The sequence below is a fragment of the Mandrillus leucophaeus genome, unplaced genomic scaffold (assembly GCF_000951045.1).
Source record: "Mandrillus leucophaeus isolate KB7577 unplaced genomic scaffold, Mleu.le_1.0 Scaffold630, whole genome shotgun sequence".
NCBI classification, from domain to species: domain Eukaryota; kingdom Metazoa; phylum Chordata; class Mammalia; order Primates; family Cercopithecidae; genus Mandrillus; species Mandrillus leucophaeus.
The window spans coordinates 654,963-665,081 of record NW_012106809.1 but is presented as its reverse complement, the minus strand read 5'-3'; the positions used below and the strand labels follow the sequence as shown (position 1 = coordinate 665,081).

Genomic DNA, 10,119 nt, shown 5'->3' with positions numbered 1-10,119 from the left:
TGTTGTCGCAGCTGTTTTAATTCAATCCCGCGTCCCTGTCCAGCAGGAAACCCCTTAGAGAAAACCCAAATCCTCATCTTGGAGTTTCTCCTTCAGCCAGGGCAGCACTTGGAAGAGGTTGATGTGAAAGTCTCGGGCGTGAGCAGGTACCTGCTTTTGCCGCTTCTGGTTTTTGCAGACATCCACTACTCCCCAGCTGATTACACCAACCTGCAGAGGCAGTGGGGTGCCATGGATCATTCATAGAATTCCTAATCCTGGAAGCATGACTGTTCCTGATTGTGTCTTAGCTGACCTAAAGGAATCAGGCTAGGGACCCAGCTCAGCCTCATTCTTGACACACACAGGCCAGACATGCAGTCCTAAAGTGAGGCAGGCTCTGCCCACCTCGAATTACTAGCCACATGCATTGCGCTTTCCTGCTGTGGGGCCCATGCTGACCACTTGGCATCTCCCCAGATAGGAAAGGGAGGACTCACTTGAATGAAACGACTTCTCTTGTGAACTATCAAGGGGCCGCCAGAATCACCTGCAAGGAGAGGAGAAGCTGTAGGGAAAAGGACTCTTGGCCCTCGGGCACTTGGAGCACAACCAGAGAGCGTTCTCTCACCTCTGCAAGTATTGGGGTCAGCATAGGGACTCACTCCTCCAGTACAAAGGAACCGAGGGGTGACCACCTCCGAGATGTCCTTGACTTTGTCATAGCCTGGGGCATATTGAGCATCTCTCTCACAGCTGCCTTTCTGTAGGGGAGGTGGGAAGCATGGAGAAAGGTAATGAACAGAGGTGGCTTAGGAAGGATTAGGGCCTAGAGTGCCTCCTTAGGATGCCCATTTCTCACCTTATCCCCATTCTTGATGTAGACCTCCTTCCGAGTCAGCTTCTTCTCCTCCTCAGACACAAACAGAGCTTTGATATCCTGTGCAGGGAGCAGCTCTTCCTCTGGACAAATAGACTGCATCACTTCAGCTGCTCCCACCACTGTCATCTCCCTATTGACTTTGTCACTCAGCAGATGTCCCCTAAGCCCTTCCTAGTGCTAGGTTCTGGGCCAGGCATCGTCTCTTCCTATTGCATCTCCCTCTCATGCCTCACTTGTCTCGGTATCTCATCCTCATCCTCCCCCCTAGTGTGTCTTACTCTGTTGCTGGCAAGTGGTAGTTGGAGGAAGCCTCAAAGCTCGAGTTGTTCCCTCAGTGCAGGGGAGACAAATGGGCCTATAAAGGATGGAGAAAGAACAGCAAGCTAGGCCTGCTCCTCACCCCAGTCCTCCAGCCTTTCCCAGCCTTTCCTCAGGGATCTGGATGCTCTCACCTGATAGTCGGGTCATAATTCAACTTATTCTTGAGCTTGATCAGGGCAACGTCATAGTCATAAAATTCAGGAATTCCTGCTTCTTTTTTCCCGCTAATGTTGTAGTCGGGGTGAAATAGGACTTTTTCTATCTCCAGGTCCCGCTTCTTCCCTTGAAGTAGGAGAATAGGTACCACCTCTTTGTGGGCAGCTTCTTTCCTCTGGCCCCATGTCATTCCTAACTTCAAGTCTTCCCCATCCCTGACTGGTCTGGGGTGCAAGGGATGGGGCTGCATTGCAGATGAGTGGAGTGTGGGATCTGTAGAAAGTGGGAGGTGTTGCCTGGAGGGCGTAGGTGCAGCCCAGGACCTTCAGTTGCATCCTTACCCACGCTGACCTTGATCGAGTGTTCCTTGTCGTCCACAGTAAAACAATGTGCTGCTGTCAGCACAAAGTACTCAGACACCACAGCTCCCATACAGCTCTCATGTCCCTTCGAAGGGCGCTGGGAACAGAACAGTAGAAAGGGAAAACTCAACTTTCACAAACCACCATCTCTTACGGCCATTTTGCCCTTCCCCTACTCCCATTTCACCTTGACCTCTCCTCCCCCAAGTCCTCACTACTGGGATTCTGTGCTTACAGTGACTGAGATCTTGGCCTGCCATGGTTGCTTGTGGTAATCGGTACCCTTCCTGTGTTCCCAAACCATGCCACAGAGACTCAGAGACTGGCTTTCATCTGGCAGAGAAGGAGAATGTGCTGAAAACTCGGAACACTTCATTCCCAAACGGCAGCAGCCTTTGGGTAGGAGTCTGTGGGGGGCAGAGGCCCAAAAGGAGAAAGGGAAAGGCCACAGGTATTTGTTTCCTCGTGTTAGGAGAAAACTGCTGTGGTGGAGTGAAAAGGGAAAGAACTTGGGATCAAGCTATCAGAGGCCTGGCTGTTTTCAAGCCCAGCCCTGTTGCTAGCTTGCTGCCCCTTGACCTCCTTTGGCCTTTGTTTCCACATGTGTCAAATGTAGGACAATAGAAAGATCTCTGAAGTGCCTAGAGCTCTGATTCTAAGGTTAAGAAGCAAACAGTGCCAGGAAACAAGAATAGTGATACTGAGGTAGAGAAGGAGGAATGAAGAAGGCTTTCCAGGCAACTAGAGCTTCAGGGGTAGAGGAAGAATGAATTATTTCAGGGGAAGCTGAGGAGAGTTGCGTTCTTTATTCCCTTGTATCTGCCTACCAATCATTTGGAAGAAAACGTCTTCCAGGTTTTCCATATCCTTGACTTTAAACACATGTTGCTCATTGTCTTTCTTGGAAGCCAAAGCATTGATGTTCACTTGGTCCACCAAAGGTCCAACCCCAAACACATAGACATCTGAGGGAGAAAAAGGAAGGATGACAGTCCAAGCCCTGAGGAAGTAGGGTGCTGGGTCCTAGGCAGGTTACTCACCCAGATAATCCTCCCTCGGGTTTTTGCGATCCTTGCCGATGTATAACAAGTCCCGGATCTCATCAATGACAGTAATTGGGTCCCCGCCCATGTTGTGCAATCCTGCAGAAGAGACGGGACCATGAAGGTAGGAGATAAGATAAATTGGCTAGAGGCAGTGATACACGTGGCAGGGTGAGTAAGTTGAGGAAGGGTTAGAGGTAGTTGATCACAGGGCTTTAGGAATAATTCTTTATGAAGGGTCACAGGAGAGATGAACAGCCAGTTATGAGTCGCATTCAGGGCCCCAACCATGGGTATAGTGTTACAAGTGGACTTAAGGGCCACATGCTGGTCTGAGAAGGTGGGGAGGCTGGGACAGGAGAGAGGTCCCTTCTGACCATCGGTCATGAGGATGATGACATGGCGGGTGCGGTTCCAGCCTTCAGGAGGGATGTCCTCTGGCCAACTCATCATGCTGTACACTGCCTGGAGGGCCCTCTTGGTGTTAGTCCCTGACTTCAACTTGTGGTCTGTGGAGAGGGAAGAGAGCATCACCTCACCTGGTCTTCCAAGCCATCTTTTAACCCCAGAGACCAATCTGCAACTGAAATCTCACATCTTTCAACTTTTTAAGTTAATCATCATATGGACTTCCCTTTGACCACAAAGTGGCCCTTCCAGCCCTCAGCAGGTTCCCACTAACCTCCATTGCCCAATGACCCTGCTGTTCAACCTTTGACTACAAAGTGGTCCCCCTGTTGCCCTCAAGGTAGTCTCATGACCCCCTCCACACAACACTCCTGAACCTCCTGACCCCAAAGTGAACCTCCCACCATTCCCTAACCTCTGACCTTCATAATTGATGTCACTGAGCTTCTTCGTGACCCAGTCTGCATTGCTGCTCTCTTGGTCAGACACTTTGACCCAAACTCTGGGGTATGTGGCATATGTCACTAGACCATATCTTGGCTTCACACCATAACTTGCCACCTGTGGGTGAGGAGAACAAGGCGCCATGGCATTGAAAGTAGAATACTGTGATTGGGAGACTTCAGCAACGTTGCTGGGACAGGGAGGCTCTTAGGAAGAGGCTCAAGCACTGAGGTTCATGGAGGAATCAAGTACAAGGGAAGGAGGACAGAATAGGACCTGGAGACTTTCCTGGGGCCCTGTGGTTCAGAGGGGCTGGAATGATCAGGGAGCTAGTCCTGGAAGATCAGCAAGATTCCATTCCCCCAAGTTCAGGGATAGGAGGACTCCACCTTCTCAATTAAGTTGACAAGACACTTTTTGGCTCCTGTGAAGTTGCCGGCCCCAATGCTGTCTGATCCATCTAGCACCAGGTAGATGTTCATGGAGCCTGAAGGGTCTAGGATGATCTTCCGCTTCTGTTGTTCCCCTGTGTGCCAGGAGAGTGACTCAGGCTCCACCATGAATGATTATCTTGTCCCTTCTCCATTTTCCCCCAGTTCCCTGCCCTGCCTCCCCTCTCTGCCTTCAAACCTGGGCTGTGCCCATCCTCGGCATCGACTCCTTCTATGGTCTCCGTCAGGGAAGACAGGAAAGCTTCGGCCACCTCTTGAGGGGTGTCGTACATGAAGGAGTCTGGGAGAGTCAGAAATGAGGTCAAATGTCTGGGAGTGTCAGGGACACAGTGACCAAAGAGATGGGGGATTGTGGGTTTCCAGGGTAGAAAAGGCTCAGAAGTGAGACAGTTCTAGAGGGAGGTTTAAAAGAAGTGAGGAAAGAGCAGGGTTGAGGTGGGGAGAGAAGACAGTAGGATGCAAGATCAGGATCTGACCTGGGGGTACAGGTCAAAGGTCACCTTGGCAGGAAGGCTCCGTCCCGCTCCAAGAGCCACCTTCCTGACACGTTCGCCGCTGGGAGCCACGCAGGGTAAGCCCCCGACTGCAGTGGTAGGTGACGCTGTCTTCAAGGCGGTACCGGCTGCCCACCTTCCTTGTGCCAATGGGGATGCCTGGGTTGGAGCAGTACCCCGCTGCAGAGGCATGAGACATGGAGGTAAGCGCTGAAGGTTGAGGCCCCGCGGGCAAGGTAGAGAGCAAGAGTTACAGTGTCCGGGGGCAAATGCCCACTCCTCAGGCTAGGCGCTGTCAGGGAGACAGCAATGTTGGGGGAGAGGATGCTTCTCACCTCCGTTGTCACAGATCGCTGTCTGCCCACTCCACCGGCCATTCACTTGGCAGGTGCGATTGGCAGAGCCCCGGAGAGTGAAACCGTCATAGCAGTGGAAAGAGATCTCATCACTCACATTGTAGTAGGGAGACCGGGGCCGGTATTCCCCGTTCTCGAAGTCCTGTGGTCGTGGACAGCGGATTGCTTTGAGAAGTGGGGAGAAGTAGAAGTCATCAAGAGGGAAAGGCTGCCTTAGGTGTTTCCCTCCTGGTCTCAGAGACCAGGTCACTGAGAAACAGAGCATTCCCAGTCCCGCAGAAGCTGCATCTTACCTACTCTTCAACCCATAGGGGTTTCCGCTGCTCCTCCCTCCCCATTGCTGAGTGTTCTCTTGACTTCCAGGGCTGCGTGGAAGCCCAGGGTAAATGCTTACTAAAGGTTAACTCCCCTTTTTTTTCCTTCCTTTCCCTCTACAACCCTAAAACTGCTCCTACTCCTCCTGATCAGCCCACCTTGTCACCCTGCCTAGTCTCATCCTAGTCCTGACCTTGCTGCCACCTGCCCTGTTTCTCCCTTAGGCCACTGCCCACACTCATTGCCCTCAAACCTCTGCACTCTGCCTTCTTGACAGTCTTTTGATCTTGAGTCTGCAGGGTGCTCCAGGACCCCGTGGATCTGCAGGTACGTGTCTGCACAGGGTACGGGTAGAAGCCAGAAGGACACACGTACTCCAGTGCCTGGCCCTCTTGGAGAAGTCGGAAGGAGCCACCTTTGATCTCTACCCCCTCCAGAGAGCAGGATCCTTGAGGCTGGGCCGAAGACAATGGAGTGGTGGTCACACCTGAAGAGAAAGGCTGATGAAGCCTGGCCCCAAAAGGCCAAGGAGGGATGCTGGGGACAGCAGGAAGGGAAGGTTACCCTCACTTACCTCCAGACAAGAGGCCCAAGATGAAGGGCATCAGGCAGAGCTGGGGGCTGAGATTGCTCCCCATGGCGTTAGAAGGCAGGAGAGAAGCTGGGCCTGGGGCAGGATGGCGTGTCCTGGCTTGTTTTGCTTGTCTGCTTGGCTCAGTGTCCAAGCTGAAACTCCAGACCTAGACCTGGTCACATTCCCTTCCCCTGCCCCCCACCAGCTCCCGGCCTTTTATGCAATCTGTGTTCTGGCACCTGCAGCTTGCCCCGCCTGTCCTACCCACATCACTTTCCCGGAACATCCAAGCGGGAGGGCCCCGCTGAGCTGCCAGTCAAGGAAACAGAAACTGCAGAAGTCCCACCCTTTGCTGCCCAAGGTCCAGGACTCTCCCCTTCAGTACCTCCTCTCTGGCCTCAGCTCCTCCCCAACAAGCCCAGACCACCCACTTAGGGACCAGAAATAAGGATCCAGCTCACTCCCCTGTTGCTTGTGTGTTATGGTGCAGAGTCCAGCCACTGTTTGTCCAGTGGGGTCTCTGACCTGCCTTCCTGTGGCTCTTGGAGTCATTCTGGCTTCCCCTTCCCCCCAGGCCAGCCCTACCTGGCCTCCAGATAGAGGCACAGACAGATGTGGAAACCACTGATTTTTATTAATTTCATAACTGGGAAATTCCATATGAAAGTGAAATGAGCATGAGTCAAGTCAACCAGGGGAGGAATTTGGGGACAGGCCAAGGAGCGGGGAGGTGGGGCAGCGAGGCACCCCGCTGGTAGGAGCCCTGAGGATTTCCCAGCTTGTGTGCGCTGCCCCTGGCATCCTAGAGACCCGGATTTACTCAACTAGGAGACGGCATGGGTCACAGGGTCTAAGGGTGGGCATTCAGAGGTAGAAGATGGAGGGGGGGCAGATTCTAACAGGACAGCAGAGGGCTCAGTGGCCATGACTAAAGGGGTAAAAAATTCAGGACATCCCCCAGGTGCTGCCTCAGCCAGGGCTGCATGCGGAAGAGATTGATGTGAAAGTCTCGTGGCGGTGGGACCTTGCTACGAGGGGCCCTTTTGCGGGAGTTTTTGTCAGCAGAGCCAAGGCAGGGGTTGTAAAGACCCCAGCTCACCAGACCCACCTGGAGAAAAGGAGAGAACTGGCTGGGAGGCTGCCACAGCTCCAGCTGTAAGCCCCAACCTCCCTAGATCCCTCAAAGGCCTCCGTCATCCCCCCAACAAGGCTGACATCCTGTAACCCCTGGGTCCTGCAAGCTTCCACCTTCTCACCTGAAAAAACCTGAATCTCCGCTCAAGGAAAACTGCTCCCCCAGATTCTCCTGCCAGCAAAAGGTGACAGGAGACAGTGTCATACAGGGCAGTGGACTGGTGTTCTGGCATGCACGCTGGCCACAGAGACACAGGTGGCCTTCCCCTTTGGGAATCCAGGCATGGTGAGGGACTCACCCTTGCAGGGACTCTCATCCTCCTGGGTCCCACTGCATAGAAACTGGTCTGTCACCACCTCCCTGACATCTGTCAAGTTGGGGAACATGGTTTTTTCTTGGGAGACGACCTCGGCACAGCTTGTCCACTGCCGTAGGGGTGGAACCAGAGAGAAGGGAAGAATAAGCAGACTTGACTGGGTGCAATGGCTCACGCCTGTAATCCCAGCACTTTGGGAGGCTGAGGTGGGCGAATCACTTGAGGTCAGGAGTTCAAGACCATCCTGGCCAACATGGCGGAATCCTGTCTCTACTAAAAATACAAAAATTAGCTGCATGTGGTGGCAAGCACCTATAATCCCAGCTACTTGGGAGGCCGAGGTAGGAGAATCACTTGAATCTGGGAGGCAGAAGTCGCAGTGAGCCAAGATCGTGCCACTGCACTCCAGTGTGGGAGACAGAGCAAGATTCCATCTCAACAACATCAAAAGAATAAGCAGACTCAGGGACAACTAGCAGGTTTGTGAGACTTGGGAGGAGGGGTGACCCACATCAGAGAGAGAAAGCAGCCAGAGCTGGAGAAGGAAGAGAGAGATTCTGCGAGCTGTCACGGGGGGATCCCAGCATCCCCAACCTGAGACCCTCACCTCCACTCCCATCTTAAGGTTAATGTTCAGTTTGCTCCCATTCAAGGCGACAAAATGAGCAGGAACACTCTGTTTGTTCAGCAGTTCATGCTCTATAGTCAAGAGAAGAGGATATTGGTGCTGGTCCTTTTACCCAGAATCCAGATTCCTGGCTTGGGGACTGCAGCCTAGTCCTTGTTATCACCCCTAAACCCCGGCCCCAGCTCTCAAGCACCATAAGTCCCAGCACTCACCATGGTCCCTACAGGTGCTGCCTTGAGGTCTCCGCAGAGCCAGATTGGCCTCCATGGTGCAGGGAAGGCAGATGGGCCTGGGGAGAAGAGCAAGAGTCACACCAGCCTGTCCCCAGTATCTCTTCCAGGGCTCTCCAGAGCACTCTCCCCTGGAGGGCACCCTCCCATCCCAGACTCCAGGCACCTGGCATGGGTGGACATCTTTACTTTCTGGGCCAGCTTCAGCAGGGCGATGTCATCACCATAGAACTCCAGGATTCCCTGGTTCTTTTTGGCAAAGACATCAAATCCTGGGGAAATCACTGCCTTCTCAATAAGGAATTCTTTGCCCCACTGGGATTTGGGGTCTCCTGGAAATGATATGCCAGATTAGGCTAGACCAGGGCACTGCAGGGGCAAGAGGCTGGGTCAGGTGGTGGGATCTGTGGCTTCAGGATCGGGAGCCTGGTGCATCCCCTGCCTTACCCACATTGACCCTCCATAGGGAGTGGTCGTTGCCATCGCGGAAGCAGTGAGCCGCTGTCAGGACCCATTGGTCGGAGATGAGGGCTCCCCGGCAGGTCTCTTGGCTCTTGGGCTACGGGGGGAACAGGTGATCTTCAGGGATTGCAGTATCTCTGGCCCATGGCCACTTTCACCTCTGGAATCCAAGCCCCGCCCCTCCTTCCTGGTACCTTAATAGTGACATGCCAGGGTGTCCTCTCTTGGTCAGAGGCGTTTGCTGACATGTTCCCCACCCCGCAGATGGTGTCTGTGAGCTTGGAGACATCTGTGGGTGTGAGGATCAGATGGGGAAGGAAGCAAATGAAGGGCACTGTGTCTAGCTTCCCAACATGGGCTTCTGACGGGCTCCTCACCATCCTCCCTACACCAGGGAGGGCAACGCTCACTCACCCAGCATATGTTCAAAGACCTGGTGCAGAGCCTTTGTGTCCTGCAGAATGAAAGCATGCCTCTCGCCATCCTTCTTGGACCCCAGCTCATTCAGTTCTCTCCAGTCCACATCCAGCTTGCCCACCCCGATGGCATAGATGTCTGTTGGGGAAGAAGGAAATCACCAGACTCCTGTGGCTTTGGGGCTACCCCATGAGACAGGAGGCTGCCATTTGAAACTCACTGTGTCCAACCAAGACCTACATAAGCTGGACCCCTGCGTCCTCCCCACTGCTACCTGTCTGCCCTCATTTCCTGCCACTGCCTGCCCTTCACTCTCCTGTAGCACACAGCCTCTTTGAAGTTTATCAAATCCTTAGGCGTAGTCACACCTCAGGCCCTTGGCCCCAGCTATGCCTCTGCCTAGTTCACTCCTCCCCCAGACTTCCACATAGCTCACTTTCGTACCTTTTTAAGTCTTGGCTCAAATGTCACCTTCTCAGTGAGGCCTTCCCTGGTCTTCCTGTCTAAAACTGCAATGCCCCAGACACTTTCATCCCCACTTTGGGAGGTAAAGTGGGAGGATCCCTTGAAGCCAGAAGTTTGAGACCAGCCTGGGCAACATGACAAGACCTCTTAGCTTGTGTCACCTACCACCTGCTGGGTTCTATGGTTTTCTTATCCTGTTTATTGCCTATAATGGTAGAATTGTGTCCCCCAGAAAGATGTGTTCAAATCCTAACCCTTAGCATCTGTGACCTTATTTGGAAAAAGGGTATTTGCAGATGTAATCAAGTTAAGATTGAGTCATACTGGATTAGGGTGAGCTCTAGTCCAATGACTGGGGTCCTTATAAGAAGAGGTAAGCCAGGCCAGGTGCAGTGGCTCATGCCTGTAATCCCAGCACTTTAGGAGGCTGAGGTGGGCGGATCATGAGGTCAGGAGATCGAGACCATCCTGGATAACTGGGTGAAACCCTATCTCCACTAAAAATAATAATAATAAAAACAAGAAAAAGTAAGCCGGTGCCAGGCGTGGTGGCTCACACCTGCAATCACCAGGAGGCGGTGGTTGCTGTGAGCCGAGATCAATCGTGCCATTGCACTTCAGCCTGGGCAACAAGAGCGAAACTTCATTTCAAAAAAAGAAGAAGAAGAAGTGAGCCAGG

General features: G+C 53.1%; 2 protein-coding genes across 3 annotated transcripts in view; both read right to left on the bottom strand.

The window, feature by feature from the left end:
- On the bottom strand, positions 1 to 6,386 carry CFB (complement factor B). 2 transcript variants are annotated; one of them, XM_012000556.1, is made up of 18 exons: positions 5,788 to 6,386; positions 5,467 to 5,700; positions 4,878 to 5,063; positions 4,549 to 4,722; positions 4,227 to 4,328; positions 3,986 to 4,122; positions 3,575 to 3,713; positions 3,122 to 3,253; positions 2,742 to 2,843; positions 2,529 to 2,666; positions 1,937 to 2,034; positions 1,673 to 1,798; positions 1,315 to 1,460; positions 1,141 to 1,217; positions 842 to 942; positions 611 to 743; positions 480 to 529; positions 1 to 210 (listed from the first exon to the last, which is right to left on the bottom strand). In XM_012000556.1, exons 1-18 carry the CDS (start codon positions 5,849 to 5,851, stop codon positions 55 to 57), a joined length of 2,295 nt encoding a protein of 764 aa, XP_011855946.1. In that variant the 5' UTR covers positions 5,852 to 6,386; the 3' UTR covers positions 1 to 54. The 2 variants fall into 2 exon arrangements, with proteins under 2 accessions (XP_011855946.1, XP_011855947.1); XM_012000557.1 differs by having other exon boundaries at positions 1,315 to 1,465; positions 1,681 to 1,798.
- Positions 6,387 to 6,400: 14 nt separating this feature from the next.
- C2 (complement component 2) overlaps positions 6,401 to 10,119 on the bottom strand; it is an 18,295-nt gene continuing 14,576 nt past the window's right edge. Inside the window, exons 9-17 of the mRNA XM_012000564.1 lie at positions 8,973 to 9,113; positions 8,753 to 8,847; positions 8,544 to 8,655; positions 8,263 to 8,428; positions 8,079 to 8,155; positions 7,846 to 7,937; positions 7,221 to 7,347; positions 7,044 to 7,093; positions 6,401 to 6,895 (exon numbers count right to left, since the gene is read on the bottom strand). Of these exons, the coding sequence (XP_011855954.1) occupies positions 6,716 to 6,895; positions 7,044 to 7,093; positions 7,221 to 7,347; positions 7,846 to 7,937; positions 8,079 to 8,155; positions 8,263 to 8,428; positions 8,544 to 8,655; positions 8,753 to 8,847; positions 8,973 to 9,113 (1,040 nt within the window). The 3' untranslated portion in view covers positions 6,401 to 6,715. The remainder of the gene's footprint in view (positions 6,896 to 7,043; positions 7,094 to 7,220; positions 7,348 to 7,845; positions 7,938 to 8,078; positions 8,156 to 8,262; positions 8,429 to 8,543; positions 8,656 to 8,752; positions 8,848 to 8,972; positions 9,114 to 10,119) is intronic.

Bases quoted from the DNA above. Each gene is read 5' to 3' on its own strand.
- CFB (XM_012000556.1), bottom strand. From the start codon at position 5,851: ATGGGGAGCAATCTCAGCCCCCAGCTCTGCCTGATGCCCTTCATCTTG. The intron at 5,701-5,787 runs GTAAGTGAGGGT...CTTTCTCTTCAG, and splicing joins CTTGGGCCTCTTGTCTGGAG to GTGTGACCACCACTCCATTG. The intron at 211-479 runs GTGAGTCCTCCC...CTGCCTCTGCAG, and splicing joins AGAGAAGTCGTTTCATTCAA to GTTGGTGTAATCAGCTGGGG.